Source organism: Lontra canadensis, unplaced genomic scaffold (assembly GCF_010015895.1).
Source record: "Lontra canadensis isolate GAN:19392208 unplaced genomic scaffold, GSC_riverotter_1.0 scaffold74, whole genome shotgun sequence".
In the NCBI taxonomy this organism is placed as follows: domain Eukaryota; kingdom Metazoa; phylum Chordata; class Mammalia; order Carnivora; family Mustelidae; genus Lontra; species Lontra canadensis.
This window is the reverse complement of record NW_022631068.1, coordinates 2222370-2244427: the sequence shown is the minus strand read 5'-3', so window position 1 is coordinate 2244427 and position 22058 is coordinate 2222370. Positions and strand designations below refer to the sequence as shown.

Here is a 22058-nt window from a genome sequence, read left to right as displayed (position 1 = left end):
TGAAGCCAGGGTTGTCCAGAGCTACCCACGGGCCCCGCCTCAGGGACAGGTGACTGTGCACCCTGACACCCTCACATTGCCCACAGGGGCAGTGTCTTTAGATCAAACCGAACCTCTTCTGAGGCCTGAGCGGGTAGAGCTCAGGTAGGCAACGTCACGGTGCTTAGCCCTTCTCTCGCCACAGAGAGGCCCAGGGGAGCCAGAGTAGCCAGCCAATGTGGGGGCACCGGAGCTGAGGGCCAGGGGCCAATCATTCATTTAATAAATGTATTCTGAATGCCCACTCTGTGCCAGACCTGTCTGTGCCCTCAAATTGCTGGCTGGGCAGGTGGGCAGCAGACCTCACACTAACAATGACCCATGACTGGGTGCTGAGTGTTGGGGTCAAGGTTTGGTAGGGTAGAAAGGGGGAAACTCATACCAGCAGAGGCCTCCTAAAAAAGAGGCCTTGGGTATTCTAAGAGTAAGAGATAGCTGGAAGTTCAGCAGGAGATTGGGGGCTGGTGAATATCAAGGGAAGTATAAGACTGTCCAGCAGTGTGTCCTGTTGCACAGGGATGGGAGGAGAGAAATTTCAGCTGCTGAGGACATTTGGTGAGTGTAGATTTCAGGCAACCCACTTTGAAGGAACACTACCTCCCGTCCCCGCCCCCAAGACTCAGGTTTGAATTTCAGTTTCCTGCCCCTGGGCAGAAAGTAACATCCAGTCTTCTTTGGCCTTTTTCCTACGGGTACCAGTCTTTGCCTCTTTTTCGAGAATTACCTCTGGGGTTCCTGGTATCTGACTGCGCCCTGGAGTTAGCCTCTGTTTCTCTTTTCCAGGCCCTGCAGGCTCCAACGGGCCTCAGGCCTCTGTGTTTCCACTGCCCTGCTCTTCCTTGTCACAAGAGTCATTACCTATTAATGCCCCTGTGTGTGCAGGCGGGGCAGACACCAGGCTGGGGCCCCAGATTGGACTTTGTGCCCTGCTGCTTCCCAGACAGCAGCAGCCTTGCCCTCCCAGGGTGGAGATCATCTAGCAATAGGGGAGAGAAGACAAAGCTGTAGAGGATACAGATGGGGGCGCACAGCTGTACTGGGTGAAATTTACAGCTCCTGTCTGTTGCTTCCTAGCTGTCCCCTGCTTAGTGTTGCGGAGCACATTTACCCGTGGGGAATAGTTTGTAACCTAAATCTTTAGTTGTTGGAGATGGCATGACAAGTGGCATATTGTCATGGAACATGCTATGTGGCCTTGAGCAAGTTATTCACCTCTCCGAGCCTCAGTTCTTTGATTTGTTAAATGAGGATAACAGTAATATTTAGCTAGTAAGTTTCTTGTGAGTGTTGGATAAAATCTACATGCCTGTGGGGAGTTTAAATAGACCCTGGCATTTAGTGAGTTCGCAACAAATGTCCGTTGTTGTTGTCTATTACCTGTTAGTTATAGGTAGAACTGGGGTCAAATCTCAGCTCTGCCACTCACTGCCAGTGAGACCTTGGGCAAGTCATTGAATCTCTCTGAGCTCTCCTTTCCTCGGCTGTGAGGTGAGGTTCAGAGTGCTTACCTCACTGGACCATTAGGACTAAATAGGAATTCAAGGATTGGCTGCTCTGGACCCATAGTAACCATCTGGTCCACAGTCACCTGCAGATACCTGCAAGAGTATCCTGGGGGAGGAGCCAGGAGGCTCCAGGCTGGTGAGTAGACTCTGTTCCTCTGGGCTTATGCAGTTTTTCAAGGACATTGGCAACACTGGCCTGCTCTTCCCAGCAGCATCCTTGGGCCAGAATACCAAGGAGCAGGGAGGGGAGCATCAAAGACTCAGCCTCTTCCCTGAAGAACCAGATTTTCAAAAGAAGGCTCTCCCCCTCAGCTCACTGCACCCGCCCGTTGCAGGAACTTGGTTACTCATTTGCTCAAAGGAGTTTTTATTGCCTGGTCAGCAAGCATGCATTTATGGATATCTGTAGTGTACCCTGCCCAAGGCCAGGCACCTGGGTGGGGAAGAGGGTATATGTAGGGAGGTCAGAAAGAGCCCCTGCCTTCCAGTGTTTTGTGATCATGTGTGCATGCGTGTAATAGACATTGACTGGGCTGCTAATACATGCCCAACAGTACTGTAACCATTGAATAATAAAACAAAGTCCCTAGCTCCTTAGTGGAGGAGACAGACAGTTAACAAGTAAGCCAATACAAGTATCATAGAATGCCAAGTTTTCATTTTATGAAAAAAAAAATGGGGGTGAGAGGATAGAGAGAAACCACATGGTAGTCAGGAAGGTCTCTCTGAGGAGGTGATATTTGAACACACACTCAGAAAGAAGTGAGGGAAGGAGCCATGCAGATATATAGGGAAGAACATTCCAAGAAGAGGGAACAGTGAGTACAAAGGCCCTGCTTTAGGAACAGCAGATAGGATGGTGGTTGAGAGGAAATACGGATTGAAGAGTAATGGACGTTGGACGAGAGTGGGGTCGGGGCCTTGAAGGCCTTGGTCAGTACTTTGGGTTCTCAGAGTGATGGGAACCAGCCGGGGAGTGACCTGACTGCTTTACATTTAAAAGGGATTGTTCCAGGTGCTGGTAGAGCAGACTGAGGGGACCCGGAGTGGAAGGGCAGAAGGGGTACCGCAGATAGGAGGTTGCAGCAGCCCAGGCCAGGGGTGGGGACTAGGACTAGCATGAGGAGCGGTCAGACCAGGAACACAAGAAAAGGTAGATCTGACGGGCTCTGCTAATGGGTGGCTTTGGGTGTGGAGAGAGAGGCATCAAGAGGGAGTCTACATTGGGGGAGGAGCAGATTGGTGGGGACAGGAGGGGAAGCGGCAGAGCTCCATCTTGAATGTTTTAAGTTTGAGATGCCTGTTCAGCCATTAAGTAGAGAGGTGACTAAGAAGCCAGTAGCTGTGGGAGCCTGAAGATGGTGGGGAGAGGTCGATGCTAGAGCCTTAGTGAGTCCTTGAGGAGTAAATGGTAGTTCAGCCCTGAGACTGATGAGGTCACTTAGGGATGCGGTGCTGATGAAGAGAAGGTCTAGGACAGAGCCAGAACACCCCAACCTTTAGAGGAAGAAGGAGGAGAAGGAGCAGTAAGTGAGATAGGAGAGGCAGGTATGCTCAGCTGTGCTAAGCACTGGGTCAAATGCCACGAACTAGCTAGCAGGACACAAGCGTCTTGAAAAGATGAAGAATAATAAAACAAGCATCAAATATACCCAGTACTACTCGGGATCATGCTTTGAAGGCCTGGGAGGAAGTGTGGCTGGATCCATTCATCCCACCAGCATTTATGGAGGGGCCCCGTTCTGCCAGCTACTGAGAGTACACTCAGCATTCTCACTCACTCATTTAGTTAAATAAAACTAAACAAACACTGAGAACTTAATTTGCCAGGCACTGTGCCAAGCATTTAATGATTATTAATTCAATGAATAATAAAAAAAAGAAAAACAATGATTAATCCCTCAGAGAAGGATGAACTCCTACGAAACAGGTACTTTTAGCCCCATTTTACAGATGAGGAAAATGAGGCACAGAGAAGTACAGACCCAGGTGGGGAAGGGGCTTGTTGGCCTCCCCCTGTGCCCTCCTCCCAGGCCTGGGTCTGGACCACACCAGATGAGTGGGGAGACAGTAGAGTAAAGAGAGAACGTACAACACAGCTTGGCGCGTGCCACAGCAGAGGTGGGAACAAAGTGATGTCACGGGCACGGAGAATGACAGGACAGGCGTTGTGGGGGAGCACGAGGGAAGGCTAGACCAAGGGGAGTTGATGTTCGAGGTGTCTGGAAGGTGAAGGAAGAGCTCACAGAGAGGAAATGATGCCCGCTCCCCCCCCACCACCACTAAGAGCCACAGGAGCCTGGGGTCACAGCAGGAGGCCAGGTTCTCCTGAAGCAGGGGAGGGCAGAACAGGGGAGAACCTTGGCTGCAGAGAAAAGCTCAGACCTGCGCTGTAAGGTGATCTAGCAGAAAGCCAGCTGGGGAGTCAGAGCCCCATTTCCTTTCTCCTCAGGCTCTCTCACCACTGGCTGGGTGTCAGAGGGCAGGGGGCCCATGCAGAGCCTCCCAGGATACAGGGCAGCACGGAGAAGGCTGCAGAGTGGGTCTGGGGACACAAAGGAAGAGATGCAGCCCACATTTCTGAGCCCTTGAAATCTTGGAGCCCTGGGCACTGGGGAGGTACTTCGTATATATTCACGTATTTAATCCCCAGAACAGCCTGAGGAGGGCAGATGTTCCTCGATCGGAACAACATTTTTTAATTTGCTCTTTCTTTCTCGCTCCCCGGGTGCACATGTGCAGTTGTATTTGCAGGAGCTGAATGTGGTTTGCTCTCCCCCCAACCCGTGCAGCTGTCCTGAAGGGCCAGTCCATATGGAGGAATGCTGGGACATGAGGCTGGATAGGGCCCAAAGCTAAACCCAGCATTTGCCTCAAGTGCCCCAGACAAGGGGCCTGAACCCCCACTCCCCCCACCATACAGACTGAGAGCAGACGGGCCCATCAAGCATCAGCCAGAGAAGGCTGCCTTAGGACAGAGGGGACCAGACACAAGGTGGGCGGGGAAGGAGGGATGGAGATGACAAAGTCTTTGTAGGTGGTGGGCTCCTTTAGGGTTTCTGTGCCCATATCAGGAGAGATTCAAGAAAAGGAAAGACTTTTTTTTAAAAGATTTTATTTATTTATTGAGAGCGTGTGCGAGAGAGAAAAGAGAGTGCATGCGCTCACGAGCAGGGGTGGTGGGGGTGGGGTGCAGAATGACTGGGGGCTCCATCCCAGGATCTCAGGATCGTAACCTGAGCCAAAGGCAGATGCTTAAACCAAACTGAGCCACCCAAGGGCCCTGAAAAGGAAAAGCTTTTAAAATCTAATTAGAAAAAGAAGACATAGTGTCTTGCACACGGTAGTTGCTCAATAAACGTGTATTAGACAAATGCATACAAAAAGTTGTATCTGGTAAGTGGATCCCCTGTGGTGGTTAGAAAAAAGGCAGAGGTTTTGGAGCCTGTGGGCATGAGTTGGAGTCTCAGCTCTGCTGCTTCCTCGAGCCGGTCTTTCCTCATCCGTGTGGTGATGATATCCATGCACATCAGAGGGTGGTTAGAAGGTTAAAGAGAATTCACGTCAAGTTCCTCAGACACAGCTGGCAGTCAGTAAGTGAGAGTATGGCCTGAACAAGCAAACAAGGAGTAGTCCAAGAATTGGCTTCAGGAACCCCCTGCTCTAGGGCACTTTGTGCCATTCTCCTGATACCCGGCGTTCAGGGTAAAGCACCCGGCACACAGTAGGTCTTCGACAGCACCGTGCCGTGCAGAGGCGCACAGTGCCGACTGGTGCCTGCCCGATGAGGAACACACTCCAGTTGCTCTAGTCCAGAGCCTTCCTTCTATCCTCTTGGCTCAGTCCTGGCTCACCACCTTCCTGGCACTCCTCCGCACACGTCTGCCACATCTTCCTGGTTCTGTCCCTCTTAGCTCTGTTCCAGTGGTCCCAGAAGAATGGGTCACAGACTTGGGCAAGACCACCATGTCTTGTCACAGCTGAAAGCTGCCTTCATTTAAGGGGAGTCCGAGCCCTGTCTTGGAGAATCTTTCCTGACTGTGTGCAGCTCAGGGCCTCCTCACCCCCTCCCAGCCTCAGGCCCTTCTCACCCTCTTTCTCAGACGTGGGTTAAAGAGAGAGCCAAGACTACAGCGTGTAGAGATTCACACTGTACCGCCCCAGGAGGTGGAATTTGGGGCTTTGACCCACCAGTTCCCCTGGGATCGAGGTGCTAATGAAACAGCTCCTGACCCCGACCTTTGAGTCCCAGCCATTGACGTCAGCAAACTTGAAATGATGTAACTTGACTCTCCCCCTGGGGGGGGGGAAGCGGGGGACTGAAGGGGCCTGGAGAGGTGAAGGAGTGGCCAGAAGGCTAACTAGTGGACAGAAGTCAGGGCCAAGGCAGCCTAGACCAGGCCAGGCCAAGGTGGATTGGCCCCTAACACTGGAGGCACGGGAGATGGTCGGGGACTTCTGGTGGGTGGCATGTGCTATCTGAGTGAATGGACCAAATCCTTTCTAAAGGCAGTTATCCGGCACTATAGCCACCATCAGGTAAGACAGTGGGCTTCTTCCGGACCGGGGAGCTGACCCTGGCATGGCCACTCTAGATCCTGGAGACATGGCCACGAGGGTGAGCAGGGACACTGCTGTCATGGGGGTACATCACTGCCATAGGGAGGGGGAGGTGTGTGCATATGAAGGTGTGTGCCCTGAGGGATGAGGGTCAGCCTGGCCTCATCCGGATGTGCAGAGTCACTCTCGTGGCCCCATCGGGGTGATCTGTGGCTGATGGGGTCAGAGGGCCAGCCTGGACCCTGGCTGCCCTCCTCTTGCAGCCCCAGCCCTGTCGGGATGCTGGGGAGTGGCAGTGGCCTCCCTCTCCCTGGGGTCTGCTGTGGGCATGCTGGGCCTAGGACTAGAACTCTGCCCTTGGGTTTTCTAGGTAGATTTCCTGATTGAAAATGATGCGGAGAAGGACTATCTTTATGACGTGCTACGGATGTATCACCAGTAAGTGGGGGGGGGGGTCCTGCTCCTGTGGACCCCCTGGGAACCTGTCTATAGAGGGCTCAGTTGTTCTGAGAGAGGGAAACCTCCCCTTCCCATTCAGGGGAGCTCTGGGAGGGAGGCGGATGCTCCATGCTCCTGGGAATCGAACGGACACGTCCTTCACATGCCTCAGCAAATAATCACTCCAATACTCAGCAGGTGGCTCTTTGCTAGGAGCTGAGGGTACACCAGGGAACAAGTCAGCCTGGCCGCCACCCTCAGGTTGCTCGTAATGGGGAAGGCTGTCAAGAGAGGTTCAATAGAATATGATTGCTGAGATGGAACCATAAATGCCAGAGGGCCCCAGCCACACGTCCGTTGTGTCTGTTGTCATTCACCTGCTTCTTTATTCATTCAGCACACATTCTAAGCTCCTTCTACTTGCTGGGCACCATGCGGAATCTGGAAATGAATAAGATCTACGTTCTTTCTTACAGTAACTTGTGGCCTAGTGGGGGGAGTATACAGACTCTATAAACACAAAGAACTCTAATAGGAGTTGCAGGAAGATAACTGCTAAGGTGAAGTAAAAGCCAGATGGGAAGAAAGGAGTCTTGCTTCTAATCCTGGGGGCGGGGGGGGGGGGACCAAGAAGGTGTGAGCTAGGTTTTGAAGGCTAAGAAGGGTGTCGACTGGTGGAAATATCAGAGGACATTCCAGGTGGAGGGATCAATTATGAGTACAAGTGCAGAGACACAAAAGCACAGGGGGCAAATGGGAAATGACAGGTATTCTGGGGGAGCAGAACTCAAGGCACACAGGACCAGCCACGGGCCCGGAGCAGCTCTGTAGAGACAGGTCATGGACGCCCTGAGCCTGCTGAGGAGAAAGGGTGGTGGCCTCCAGGCCATGGAGAGCCACTGAAGGGTTTTGAGAAGGAGAGTGACTTACACTTAGAAAATATGAGACGAACATGACCAGGTTAGTGGCAGCAAGAGAAGGGCAGGCCAGAGATGCTGAGGGTCTGAACGGGGCGAGGAGGAGTCATATGAGAGATACTATGAGGGCAGACTTGACAGAGCTTAGCTGTGGAGCAGAAGTGCGGTCATCAGCATCTCCTATGAAGTTTCCTAGCTGGAGAGATCCTGGGCTTCAGAAGGAGGCAGAGCTGAGTTTGAATCCTTGTTCTGTAGGAATGGGTTAACAATCCCTACCTCACTAGTTTCCCTGTGACATTTATTGGGAAACAATGAGGCTCTTACGAAGCACCTGGCCCAGAGTTAGGGCTTCTGGGCTTTTCAGGAGCATTCTTTCCATTTCCAGGGCCTGGACCCAGTGGGTGGGGACCCAGCCTGGGACTGCTGCCTCTGGGAACCCTTGGGTGTCAGAGGCCATGGCCATGGATGGAGCTCCAGGTGTTCCCGGTGTCTCTGCAGAACCATGGATGTGGCCGTGCTCGTGGGGGACCTGAAGCTGGTCATCAATGAACCTAGCCGCCTGCCACTGTTTGACGCCATCAGGCCCCTGATCCCTCTGAAACACCAGGTGGAGTACGACCAGCTGACACCCCGGCGCTCCAGGTACAGAGGGCGCTGCCAGGCTGGAGGAAGGGATGGGAAAGGTCACCTGGGTTGAACGGGGTCACTCACTCATGAGTGGGTCAGTGGCAGCAGTTAGGCTGGCACTGGGCCCTCACTGACTTCTCCTGCGGCAGGAAGCTGAAGGAGGTGCGCCTGGACCGTCTGCACCCCGAAGGCCTTGGCCTCAGCGTTCGTGGGGGCCTCGAGTTCGGCTGCGGGCTCTTCATCTCCCACCTCATCAAAGGCGGTCAGGCAGACAGTGTCGGGCTCCAGGTGAGCGAGCAGAATCCAGTGGAATGGGGGGTCAGGGCCTCAGGCTTCCTGTCTCCCCACAGAACGTGGTCACCTTGCCTTTCTGGGACTCTGGGGAAGGAAGAGGCTGGCACATCCTGACAGATTTTCCTCAGGCCCATAGACATCAGGCTGCAGGCAATCGCCTATCTTCTTCAGTCACCCTGGGAGCCTGGCTGCTGCATTTAACATCCCCTCCCCTACTTCCCAGAGGAGGAGTGTAGTTACATCCTGGCACCTGGAGCTTTGGACAGGTAGCCTTTAACTGGAAGAGAAAAAGAATTCCCAGTGTAGTGTGGTGCTTAAGAACATAGATTCCCCAGAGCCAGACTCTCCTGGCTTTGCTGTTCATGAGCTATGGGACTGTGATGAAATGACTAAACCCCATGCCTCAGTTTCCTCATCTGTAAAATGGGAGTAATGATAACACTCCCTACCTCATCAGGTTATCATGAAGAATAAGTGAATTCATACTATAAAGTACTTACAGAAGTGCCCAGTATACGGTGCTATGTGTTTGTTAAGTAACCAGAGAGGGAAATTAAACACCTATACTGTGCCGGGCGACATGCTCACTACCGGTTCTCACTGTATCGTCTCCATCTTAGGGAGTTAATAGAGCCTCAGAGACTTGACTAGAGCTGGAGCCAATAAGTGGCAGAGTCGGGATCTGAACCCAAATCTCCTGACTGCCAAGCCCAGGGATCTTTCTTGAGCACCCTAGGTGCCTCTCCCTTCAGGTCCCACACCTCCAAGTCTGAGCAGAGATGGGCCAACCTCCAGATCTCGCTCCTGCTGGAGCCCAGAGCTGTGATCTTATATGTCCAGATAGAAGAAGCCCTCCCAGCCCCTCCCAGAGCTGCCAGCATGTTTGTTATCAGGCTGCCAAGAGAGGGGCTTCAGGGGGCTTGAAGCCTGGTTCAGACCCCGTGGAGGGGGAGGTGGGAAGTGGGAGCTGACAGACATCGCTTTGTTCTAAATCCCTGTCTCACAGCTTGCCAGCAGCAGCTGAAATTTCAGCCACTTCATTACCCCTCTCCTGTGGGGCACATTTTCCAGCCCAGAAACACAGCCAGAGAAAAGACATAATGAGCTCCTCTCTTGGCATCGCCTGAGGCCCTCTTGTTTTTCCAGGGCGAGCTCTCCTGCTAGGACAAGCGTTTCTCAATGATGCCTCCATGACTGGGGACATCGGGGCATTTTTGCCATCCCACCTGTTTCTCAGGCTTATAAATTATCTTCTCTTTCTTGGGCTGACGGGCTCATCTGTCCTTTGTGCCCCTGTCCCTCAGATCGTCATTTCATTTTGGCCTTTGCACAAAGGGCCTTTTGCAGGACTCCGTGCTGGAGCGAGAGCGAGAGGAAAGCTGATAGTGTAGCCTGAGCCAGGGGCTGTGTGGGAATCATTCTGACTGGGGTCCCCAACAGGTTCCCTTTAGGAACAAGACAGGAAACCTCACTCAGAGGAGCTTGGGGAAAATGTCCCACCTCCATTCACCTGTCTGGGGTTCATGTTTCTGGGAAGATCTCATGCCTGAGATCTGAAGACAAGAGAAGATTCTGGAAGGCAGGGGAGAGACATGTTCAGACACATCCTGGCTGGACTGAAGGTCTGCTGATTTGACCTGTTCGGTCCACCTCAGGTGTGTCCTGTCTGAAGGTAGGCCGTCTGCTCGGCATAATGTTCTCTATCATCCAGGGCTAGAGAATGATTCTGTGTTCCTGGGTTGTCCCAGCCATAAAATGCACAGAGTAATCTCTGCTTTTCCTATGGGACTTGAGGTCACCTGTGACAGGTGGCAAGAATCCAGAGAGGACAGGATGCTGGGATCTACAGCCAGGCTTGGCCAGGTGCCCTTCCTCTCTGCTTCCAGATGCCCAGGAGACACGCTTGTTGTCAGTAAGGGAGACCTGACTTCAGATCCCAGCAATTCTGATTACTAACCAGGTGACCTCGAGCAAACCACTTGAGTTCTCTGAGGCTCAGTTTCCTCATTTGATTAACAGAAACAGAGTTGCTATTAAAAAAAAAAAATAGGTGTAAGGAGCGCCTGGGTGGCTCAGTTGGTTAAGTGTCTGCCTTCAGCTCAGGTCATGATCTCGGGGTCCTGGGATGGAGTCCTAAGTCAGCCTTTCGGCTCAGCGGGGATTCTGCTACTCCCTCTCCCCTCCCTCTGTGCTCTTTCTGTCTCAAATAAATAAATAAAATCTAAAAAAAAAAAAGTAGATTTGAGGAGGTAGCCCAGCTGCTCTCCTCACAGGAGGTGTCCCCAGAAACCTAGAGAGTTTCTGGCCATAGCAATTCTGATTACTAACCAGGTGACCTCGAGCAAACCACTTGAGTCAGGCCTGTAGCAGACTTACAATGTCCCCTGAGCATCCATAGAGTGGGAAGAAGTCGTGTGTGTGTCAGTGATGTGAACTTGAGTCAGGAATCATGGAAGTTCCCCATCCTGACTCAGTTATGATGTTTCAGTGATTAACAAGGTCGGGAGAGCCTTCTCCTTGGGGTGGGGTGGGACAAAGGCCAAGGAAGAGCTGCTTGAATCTAGGTGAAGGGTTGCCCTTTGCATGGGATCCAGAGCCTGATGGTGACCCAGTGGGGCAAAGGGGGCACTGGACTCAGGGGACAGAATCCCAAGTTCTAGTCTCAGCTCTGTTACCCACACTCTGTGCCTCTCACCTCCCACATTGGATCTCCCATCTGCCACATGGGCCAGAAAGACTGCTTGGACATGTCGCTACCAGGGACCCCCTCAGGCTGATGGCGAGTAGGTTGGTTGTAACAAGGTACTAGGGAGCATGCCAAGATTTCTTCTGAGGGAAGGCATGGTCATCGTCCCTTTTCCGGGGGAGCAGGCTTAGAGCCTCTGGAGGCAAGCCTGTCTTGCTGCCGGATGCCCCCTCAACCCGGTGCTCATTCCCTCTGTCTGTGGCCAAGGTAGGGGATGAGATTGTGCGGATCAATGGCTACTCCATCTCCTCCTGCACCCACGAGGAGGTCATCAACCTCATCCGCACCAAGAAGACCGTGTCCATCAAAGTGAGACGTGAGTGAGGCCAGAGGGCATGGGGCGCTGATGGAGACATGGGCTAGGGTGGGGTCGGCAGTGGGGTCCCCAGCTCCTGGGGGAAGAAGGGAGGGCAGAGGAACCGTCTTAACCCCCCTGCCTTTCTCCCACAGACATCGGCCTGATTCCTGTGAAGAGGTGAGCAGGACCCGCCTCTGCAGACAGACCCTTCCCTGCGGGCTCAGGGATCTGGCACTGGCCGCAGGGTCTGGCGTCGGCCAGGCTGGCACTGCTCTTGGGCCAGCGGTAGCTGCCAAAGGGCAGATCTGGATTTGGAGCCTAGCTCCTCCGACATCTCTAATAACGCTCTTCTTCTTTCCCTGCCCCCAGCTCCCCAGATGAACCCCTCAAATGGCAGTACGTGGATCAGTTTGTGTCAGAATCTGGGGTAAGGGCCAGGACACCTGTGATGTGGTCTGGATGGGGTTGCCTTCAAGGAGGAGCAGCCAGTTCCACAGGGAGGGCTTGCCCCAGAAATGGGCATCCAGGGGCTTCCCACAGGCCCTCAGGGCATCCAGAATGTCCCTGCGGGTGGTGGGCCCTTAGCCAGGCCCAGCTAGGGCAGATATACCCCCCAGGGACATAATGGTGAGCAGTCTCATGGAGCGGGGGAGACAGCAATGCTTGCTCTAAAGGGCTTTATGAAATCAGGAGGCCGCTTGCACAGATGTGGAGGCCCAGTGACCCTTATCCCGTCCTTCCTCCAGGGTGGGCGAAGTAGCCTGGCCTTCCCCGGCAGTCGGGAAAACAAGGAGAAGAAGGTCTTCATCAGCCTAGTAGGATCCCGGGGCCTTGGCTGCAGGTGGGTGGCTGGCATGCCCTGAGGCTCAATATGGCCAGGAGACCCCAGGAGACCCCTAACACCTCTCCCTTTTCTTACCACTGCTTCTGAGGAGATGCCACTTTCGGTGCCTGTTTTCTTCCCTGAGGTTCACAGCAGCCCTATATGTCCGGAGGGACAGTGCTAACAGGCCCATTGTACAGATGACAAAACTGAGGCCCAAAGGCAGAGCCATGTTCCTTTTGTGGGCCCTCAAGTCACTGCAAAGGGAACCTGTCCAGCCTATCATCTCTGTTACAGTTCCTGTGTCATTTATTACCTTGTGGGCTTCCTTAAGTGGCATCCAGGGAATTACAAACAGGCCTCAGGCCACGTGGGGTGTTCTTACTAAGCACACAGGTGCTACAGTTACAGATCTATGTTCTAGCCCCCGCTCTGCCACCTAGGAGCTCTAGAACCTAGGGCTAGTCACTTAGCCACTCTGAGGCTAGTTTGAGCCTCTGTAAATTGGGGATAAGAATACCCACAAAACCAGTTGTTGTGAGGAGGGTTGAGATGACAGAATTAAAGTAACAGCTCAGTGCCTAGTAGGTGGTAAGCAACCTCCAAACATTAGCAATCATTATGTGAGGTTTTTGTATTATTTCCATTCATTCACTCTTATTCAACATTTTTTGCCAAGATAAGTGATTTTTAAAAAAAGTCCCTCCTTCCTAAGAGATTAAGAGATTATATTGTAGAACATAGTGAACATGGAGACCAGCCACTGGAGAGTTACTGCACAGAGTGGCAAGGATCTGATGGAGCTGTGTTCTGCGTCAGAGACAGGCACATAGGTCTCCCGTCCCGGGCTCTTTCTAATCAACTGGTGGTGGCTGCCTGGAGTATGGCATTTGACCCTTGAATAACACAGGGATCAGGGGTGCTGACCTCCGGCACCATCCAAAATCCAGACATAACTTTTGACTCCCCCCCAAATTTACCTACTAACGGCCTACTGTTGACCGGGAAGTCTTACTGATAACCTAAACGGTTGCTTAACACGTACTTTGTGTTTTACATGTGATATACTATATTCTTACAGTAAAGGAAGCTAGGGAAAAGAGACTGTTGTTAAGAAAATCGTAAGGAAAGGAAAATGCTTTTACAGCACTGTACTCTAAGAAATCCACATATAAATGGACTGATGTAGTTCTAACCCAGGTTGCTCAAGAGTCCACTGTGCTTTGAGAAGAACTCTAAGGCTGTATCTAAGTTTAGTGGGAAAGAGTGCTGTGATTGATTAGTGATGTCTGCCACAGATGTGGGAGGGGAAATTATGTACAAATGCCATCCTTGGTGGGGGTATCTTGGGAGTACTGAGGAGGGAGGAACTAGCTGAGGCTTGGGATAGAGTAAAGAGTTTGGTGAGAACCTTGTAGAAGAGATAGCATTTGAGTCTTAAGGAATGACTAGGAAAGTTCTAGAAAGAGAAAAGAAACAGCATGTGCCATATATTGGGTGAGGGATTGCGTAGCGGGGAATGACAAATAGATTTTTGTGGCTGTTGCTTCAGGAAAATGAGGCCCGACAGGTAAACAACAGAGCACCATGGGTAACTGAGCCTCATGGGTGACCTGGGTCCTGAGCGGTCAGAGCACTGGACATGAGGGAAGAGGGGACAGAACACTGGGAATGAACAATGCTGCAGGGATGAGCAGAGCCACATCTGCATTTCCCGTCTCTCCCGCAGCATTTCCAGTGGGCCTGTCCAGAAACCTGGCATCTTTATCAGCAATGTGAAGCCTGGCTCCCTGTCTGCCGAGGTTGGGTTGGAGGTGAGCGACCTTGGCATGGCCCCAGTGGGGGATGGGTCAGACGATGATCGCAGAGCAACAGAGACGCAGGCCTTCCCACACAGCCTTCTCTCAGCAGCCACTGGCCGATGATTCCTACCCACCCCCATGGGAAGGCGCACATTCAATCTTTCTACAGTCTTCTCCAGCTCTGAGAGCCTTTGGTCCTGAGCTTGGAAATGTAGTAATAATAATTGACATTCGCTGAGTGTTTAATAGGTAGGACATTGTCCTAAGGCCTTTAAAATTTATACAAATTTATAAGAACTCTTGGGGTACCTGGGTGGCTCAGTCAGTTAAGCATCTGCTTTTGGCTCAGGTCAGAATCCTGGGGTCCTGGGTTCCTTGCTGCTCAGCGGGGAGTCTGTTTCTGCCTCTCCCCCTGACTCATTCTCTCTCTGCCCCAAAATAAATAAGTAAATAAAATCTTTTTAAAAAATAAAATTTATAAGAACTCTGAGCATTAGGTACGGTCATTATCTTCATTTTACAGATGGAGAAACAGAGACCGGCAGAAAGTGTGTGCTTTTTCCATGATCATGTACCTAGTGTGATAGGGCTGGGATTCAAACCTAGGTGGTCTGGTGCCAGAGCCAGAACCCTTTCTTTCTACTTTGGACAAGTTACTCCTGTTTCTGTGCTTCAGTTTCCTCTAGGGAAATATCCTTCCTTTTAGAGTCATTGGATTAAATGAATTAATACATATGCTTCAGACTGCCTGGCATATAGTAAGGGACTGACAAATGTTAGCTATTATACAAATTGTTATTATGGCTCAGCATAGCCTCTGCTATATGAGAAACCCAAAGGATCCTATGTCTACAAACTGAGTGTTTAAAGTGAATGTCATAAATTAAGCCAAAGGAATGAATCTCTAAGGGCATAATATTTGACAGTTAATAAAAGAGATAAGAAGTGGAGGTGTCCTGGGAGCTTTCTAACTGCTGTGTTTATCAGGAAGAATTGAGGTGCAGCCACTTGAAGGCTCAACATCTGACCCTGGACACGAGGGGAAGACCTCCCCGTGGATGAGTGGGTTTACAGGTAGTGCAAACGCACTGATCCCTCTCCATTTCTCCACCAGACAGGGGACCAGATTGTCGAAGTCAACGGCATCGACTTCTCCAACTTGGACCACAAGGAGGTGAGATGCGGGGTCTTGGGTCGCTGGCCATTATCCTGTCTGCCGTTCACTTCTCTTCTCCCTCGCCCTACCATGGGGCCTGAGACCATCTGTGCTCCCCGGAGGCCTTGACTGCTCTGGTCTGTTGCGCTTCAGCCAGCTGTCCTCCTGTCCCCCCACCAGGCCGTGAACGTGCTGAAGAGTAGCCGAAGCCTGACCATCTCCATCGTAGCTGGAGCCGTAAGTCCAGAATGCCCTGGTCAGGGGGCCCCTAACCCCTGACCTCCAGCCCCAGCCATTCAGACCCCTGATCTCGGCCACACCCTCCTGGAAAAGGCCAGAGGGTCTCCGCTCCTGAAGCTCTGACAGAGTGGAGGGCGAGATCTCTGCCCAGCCAGGAGAAGCTTGCTCAGAGACGACCAGGAGCCACAGTGCCTAACACGGGGGCCATGGTGATAAGAAGACAACCTGCATCCTGGTCCCCGGGGCTGTGGCAGTGGATGCCCAGGTTCCCCGGGAGACTGAGCGGGGGCCTCTCTTCACTCCCTCAGGGCCGGGAGCTGTTCCTGACAGACCGGGAGCGGCTGGAGGAGGCCCGGCAGCGCGAGCTGCAGCGGCAGGAGCTTCTCATGCAGAAGCGGCTGGCGATGGAGTCCAACAAGATCCTCCAGGAGCAGCAGGAGATGGAGCGACAGTGAGTGGAGTGTGTCCAGCCAGGCCTCCCCTACCCCCCCCACCTGATGTGTCCCGGGCCACCTTCATCCTGCCTTCATCACATGGGCTCAGGGGTGATCGGTGCATCCATCCCTTGTCTCCAGACAACGAGGCTCTTCTCTTGTAGCTGAGGAGAGCCTCTGACTTCCAAAACCCAGGAGTATGGAAAATGAGGATACTACTAGCAGTAGCTAACATTTGTGGAGTATCAGTTGTGGGGCTGGCATTGTATCAGGGCCAGTATTTATGTTTTACTTAATTCCCACAACAGCTCTGGAAGATACGAGGTATTAACCCATTTCACAGGTGAGGAGACTGAGCGGTCTTATAACTCAGAGAGGTTAAGCCACTTGTGAACCAAGTCACATATGGCCAAGCTGGGTGGGATTCACGGCTGTCTGTGGTAAGAAGGCCCACTCTTCCCGAGGTTGGTTGAGATGATAGACTGAGATAATAAATGTGGTGAGCAATTCACACACACACACCAAGACCCACTGTCAAAATCCAAATCCAGATACATCCTAGGAGTGTAAAAAGAATTTGGGAAAGGAAGGTAGACAGGATCGTCACCTCTTCCCCATCACAGAATTAGCCTAAAGAACCAGTTCTGGAAATACCTCTACCCGTTGGCCTGGCCTTGACCGGCAGCCCTGACTATATGGGGTCTGGGGCCCTCCTCCTGGACAACCTTGCTCCAGCCAGGCCCTGCCTGTCCTCAGTCACTTTATCTAAGTGTTCGCAGGTAGACACGGAGTGTGGCCTCCTGCGATCAGCCTCCCATCCCTGGCAGCGCAGAGTCTCAGCTCAGCAGTGCCAGACAAAACCACACCAGAGCCCAGGGCCCAGATTTTCTTGGACCTGCTCCCCCGGCATCCAAATCTGGTCCAGGCATCCTTGGAAGGGAGCCTGGAAGAAAAATTTTAAACCTTTCTCAAATCAAGAATTAGCTACAAGAAGAGTGAACGTCTCTTGCATGGGCTCCAACATGCCATTGTGAACTTGTGTTTCAGAAGGAAAAAGGAAATTGCCCAGAAGGCAGCAGAGGAGAATGAAAGATACCGGAAGGAGATGGAACAGTGAGTGCCCGGGTCCACGTGTCTGCATACACCTGTCTGTGTCAGGATGTGACTGGCCAGAGGCCACCTCCAGGCCTAGTTTGCCTGGCCCTCTTGTCCCCTGGTGGATCCTCCTTTATTTGTAGCCATTCCGTAGATCTAGGAAAGCCTGTCATGTTGGGGTAACTAGAACACGGTCCTATAATCCCTAGGCTGGCGTTCCCACTCGCTGTAGAATACAAGGACCAGGGCCTGTGTTTGCTTCACCGCAGCCGGAGCCGCTTGGCCTCTCCCCAGGCCGTGTAGGGTTTCCCAATAGGCAGACGGGGAGCCTATGAAAGTCCTGACCCCAGTCACAGGCATGGGGATCTTATTTCAGGATTATAGAAGACGAGGAAAAGTTCAAGAAGCAGTGGGAAGAAGACTGGGGTTCAAAGGAACAGCTGCTCTCACCTAAAACCATCACCGCCGAAGTGCACCCAGTACCCCTTCGCAAGCCTAAGTGTACGTATCACGTGCTGGGGGTGGGGCTTCCTTCTGGGGCCAGGGGTTTGGGGAGTCTCTAGACAGAGATGCAGATCTTCCTCCATTCACCACCACCTCCCCAGGTGAGGAGCCCATGGCTCCCTGGGCTGCATTTTCTTCATGGAGGGGCAGCAGTGTGCCAGGGCCCTGGGGTGGGAGGGATCTCTCTGTCCCATTGTCCCCGGGAACCAGGCTCTCCCCCACGACAGAGACTCAGGCAGGTGGACGGCTCCCCATGCCCTGGGGCTGCTGACCAGGTTGGGAAGAGCTCTGGCAAAAGCAAGCAGCTCATGGGATCATCATCTCGGTTTGCTGGGGGACATGTTGACGTCCTACCTGGTTGTGAGTCAGAGGTGGGTGCAACAGCAGCCAGAAAGAGGGGAAGCGCTCATGTTGGAGAGGACACTGGGGTTCTAAGGCTGATGGGTAACTGTGGGGAGAGCTTACCTAAATTAGGTGCCCCTGCCACCTGCATCCCAGTGTGTGCACTAGGGTCATCCCCCTTCAAGGATGGAGGTGGGGAGAGGACTGAGACCACTCTTAGGCCTACACTGTGGCCATCCTGGGGCTCAGCTCCCTCCGCCCTTCGCACCTCCTTTCTTCATTGGTCCTGGGTTCTTACCTCCAATTTCAGGGCAGGCCTCCACCGCCTGCTCCCTGGTCCACCTGTCAACCCCAGCTGCCAGGATGTCTCTTCACAGGGCAGCTCACACCTCCAGGGCAAAGTGGGGGCTCACGCTCCATGCTGCTCCAGTGGGCTGGTGGTAGGAAGCCAGGCAAGGTAGCTTGGGGGCCATAGCATCCCACGAGTCCAGGATTCCATACTGAGCCTTACTCTCACTTTATGTGACAAAGGGCCAGTTCTACTGCAGCTGATTATGCTCAGCTGACCTGGGAACCTCTAGAGATGGGGTGAACCTATACTTAAGAACCAAGATTCCTCATCTCTGCTGTATCGCAACCATTCAGGATCTTGTGATGGGTGGGGTCTGGACAACTCTGGCCCCAACTTTGGAGCCTACCTGAGCCCTAGAGGGACATCATTTTGCCAACACAGTCAACGAAGAGGTTGGGCAGGGCATCTGGATGGTTCCATTTCACCCCTCCCTGGTGCAGGGCAGACATCTGCTAGCACATTCCTTCCTGGCTGTAGGGCAGGGTGTCATCTCCCGCTCCTCTCCGAAGAACAAAGCAAGCTCTCATCAGCCTCCCCCCACGACAGTTGGTATTAGTCGAGGATGTGGCCAGAGCTAAATTCCTGGTGAATAATCTGTTTTAGTCAGGGAGCTAATTTGCTCTTATGAGTGAAACAGGAGCTTCAGAAGGAGAGAAATTGATTTTAATTGCTTCTTGTGAAAGTAATCCCAGTCAATTTAGTACCTTTCTAGAAATTGGGTCTTGGCTTCGGAGCAAACACACCCTCTCAGGAACTATAAAAAATAAAAACCCTTTATCTAGCTATTTATTTATTTAGTGCTCTTAAGCCAAATCAATCTTCTTGAATAAAAGGAGCAAGAATTCCCTTTGCTTGAAGGTATAAATGTCTTCTAAGGGAATGCACAAAGCACAGGATTGATGTCCCCAGCCTGCCTGCCTGTGAGGGGCAGCTGCTGCTTCCATCCAACTCTATATGCACCAGCAATTCCATCTCGTTTGGGAATGTCAGGAAATGCAGGAAGGCCTCCAAGCCAGCTCAGCTCCTGCCTCTCTCCCCATCCCTGGAAGGCCAGAACTGTCTCTGTTACCCTGGGCCAGCAGGGACCAGGCCTCCGCTGCCTCCTCTTGGGCCACTCTTCAGCCTTGAGGCCCTGTTAGCCAATAGGTTATACCTGACTTGGGGGTTTGTGCCTGGGAGGGGTGGACCATACATTTTTGAACAGACAGGAAAGAGTGGGGAACATCTCTTGCCTGGAAAAGGAAAGTGCTCATCCTAATTATGTCAGTGGGACCGGCTGCTCCTCTCGCCAACACCTGTCCCAGGAGCATGGACTGCCTCCCCATATCTGACCCAGCAGAGTCCCAACATTCTGCTGAGCCGGGACAGATTGTCAAGAGACCCCCCAGAAGAGCTTTCTTTAGCCCCAGCAAGAGGGAGGGGGATTATTAAGGATCCCAAAGTTGGAAGCACCCTTGGGGAGATAAAGAGGTTTAAATAAGATTATTACTAGGCTTTTCTCTCCATCCAGGACCCCAACCATTAGCCTCCACCCCCAACAGGCCCCATGGTTTAGAAGTTCAGGTTTTTCCTATCACACCATTAATGAATCATTTGTTTTCCTATTATTTTATTAAGTAGTCATTCTTGTTCGTAAGAAAGCATCAATGTTCCACTGTTGAGTAAACACAAACTGGGCCAAAAACAAAGGAATTTAACTTAGAGCCTTTTCGTAGATGAATGGGCAAGTTCTTCTAATTAAGATTTGAAATATTAATAAGCGGCTCACAGCAGACTCATACACTCCCTTCCACAGTCCTAGGGAGGCCAAAGTCCAGGTTGGAAGCCCCTGGAATGGATGATCTGCTATTCTCCACGTGATGTCAAAATTCATGTCTTAATAACCACACACCCTCCCCCTTACTCTTTGGCAATTCCTCACCTACTCTGGATCTCCATCCCTGCCCACATAGCTCTGACATCCTCTGGGGATGCAGAGTTCCCAAGGTGGTGAGAAGCAGCCAGGAGGACCTGTTCTTCCATTGTAAGCCCTTGGCACCAAACGTGTTTAATACTCAGATATTCCCATCCTCCGTCCCTCACTTCCCAAGTGTCAGCGGAATGTTCTGCAAAAGGTTTCTCACTTGGCTGTCAGATCAGAGGCCCCTGTCGTTACCCCATTTTGCAGACAGGAAAACTAAAGCTACTGAGGTTGAAAACACTCCATGCACCATCCCAGAGCAAAGCAGTTTGGTCTGGGCCTCTGAGCCCCATTTCTGCCTCTCACCTCATTGTTTCTGGAGAGGAGGGTGTCGTAGGTCATCAGGCTCCTGGGAACCACCTCCAGCCTCTTGGTCTCCCAAGCCCTTCTCGGTTCACCAGCTTCCTCCTCTCTTCCCGGGTAGCTGATCAGGGAGTGGAGCCCGAGCTTGAGCCAGCAGAAGACCCGGATGGAGGCACAGAGGAGCAGGGAGAGCAGGTTTGCCGTCCCCGCTTCGCTCCCTGGCCTTGCTGCTCTGCTTGCCCAGCCTGCCGCCTCCTGCTAGCCCTACAGACACCCAGCCCTAAGGAGCTGGTGGGGACCACGGGTGGGTGCAAAGCTCCTGCAAGGCCGGCTTAGTCCAAGAACGGCATGCAAGACCCAAGGACAGGACTGATGACTGGGCTGGAATGTCCGCTGGTGCACACCAGAACAACAGAAAGAGGGGTTCAGATATTTAAGTACTGCCCAAGCCCAGGTCCTTCCTTTGCTGCTCTGGCCTCTCCCTCAGGACTCCCTAGATATCCCCAAGATCCAGCAAGTAAGAGGTTAAAGCTTGATCCAGCAGAAGGCTTTCCAGATCCTGTTCTAGAACTCCAGCTGGTCAGGGTGGGTAATTATTTAGGGGATCCCTGCTGGCCCAGGGAGCTTGAGGTTCAAGGTGTTTTCCTGTCCTGCTGTTGCCTGGGAGAGCAAGCGGCTGGTGCCCTGGTGATCTGGCTTTTCTGGGGGTGGATCGGCCCACTGCCGCCTGAGCTGCCTTTCCCAGAGGTGGCCCCGGTCCTTGCCTTCTCTCTCAGCATCGACGGTGGAGCACGTGGGCTGCACCATGAGACAAGGCAGTGTTGTTCCGTGTGACAGAAGTTCTAGGTCGAGCCCCAGGCTTGCCTTTGTCTCAAGCCATTCCTTGGCGGGAGGGACGAGCCATCAGGAGCGGCCCCGTTCTCTTTCAGCAAGGCTCTGTGTTCGCACACTGCAGCTGTGATTTGGGCAAGCTCGTCCCCCCACAAGGGCTGTCTCTGGTTTTCTGGCACTGACTTCTGAAGCCAGTGTCCCGGGGAGAAGCAGGTTGGTGGGGCCCTAGGGAATCGGGGCCTGTCTCAGGCATGCGTGGTGCCTGCTTGGTGACCCAGGTGAGGCCGGGTAAGTCAGCGCCAGGGGAGGTTCTGCTGCTGTTGGGTCTGCCTGAGATTCCGACCTTGGGCTGCTGCCCGGGGATGACCTTGCCAAGCAGAACCGCGGCTCATCTCTTTGTTCTCTGTGTTCTCGTAGCCTTTGGGTGGTTTTATCGTTACGATGGCAAATTCCCAACCATTCGCAAGGTAGGATATGAGGCTGGGTGCTGTGCCGTTTGCCACTGGGTTTGTTGTGGGGTTTGGCCTTTCCAAGCCTTGTTTTTTGTTTTTTGTTTTTCCTGTGAACTCTAACCTGTGTGAGCCTGACCGCTCACTTGGAGGGCTGACCCTGTCCATACGTCCCCATCAGGCTGACATCAAATGTCAAGGGGTGTCACAGAAACATTGTGGGGGTGAGGGGGGAGATTCGGGGGGTGAGACCCACCCAAGTGCCATCTGGCACCGCCTGGGTCAGCATCAGCCCCAGGAGGCACAGGGCAGGGGTAGGGCCACAGCAAGAAGCTTCTACTTT

General features: G+C 52.6%; 1 protein-coding gene across 5 annotated transcripts in view; it reads left to right on the top strand.

The window, feature by feature from the left end:
- The window catches only part of USH1C (USH1 protein network component harmonin), a 44457-nt gene that overhangs the window by 938 nt on the left and 21461 nt on the right, over positions 1-22058 (top strand). For 2 of the 5 annotated variants that reach the window (XM_032881145.1, XM_032881143.1), the window contains exons 1-15: positions 6001-6083; positions 6475-6542; positions 7958-8101; positions 8236-8374; positions 11334-11442; positions 11577-11601; positions 11794-11851; positions 12171-12265; positions 13977-14061; positions 15164-15223; positions 15386-15442; positions 15754-15896; positions 16927-16992; positions 17351-17475; positions 20557-20630. In XM_032881145.1, the coding sequence (XP_032737036.1) occupies positions 6015-6083; positions 6475-6542; positions 7958-8101; positions 8236-8374; positions 11334-11442; positions 11577-11601; positions 11794-11851; positions 12171-12265; positions 13977-14061; positions 15164-15223; positions 15386-15442; positions 15754-15896; positions 16927-16992; positions 17351-17475; positions 20557-20630 (1317 nt within the window). In that variant the 5' untranslated portion in view covers positions 6001-6014. Of the gene's footprint in view, positions 1-6000; positions 6084-6474; positions 6543-7957; positions 8102-8235; positions 8375-11333; positions 11443-11576; positions 11602-11793; positions 11852-12170; positions 12266-13976; positions 14062-15163; positions 15224-15385; positions 15443-15753; positions 15897-16926; positions 16993-17350; positions 17476-20556; positions 20631-21683; positions 21734-22058 lie in introns of those variants that run through there. The other 3 variants (XM_032881144.1, XM_032881147.1, XM_032881148.1) reach the window with 2 other exon arrangements.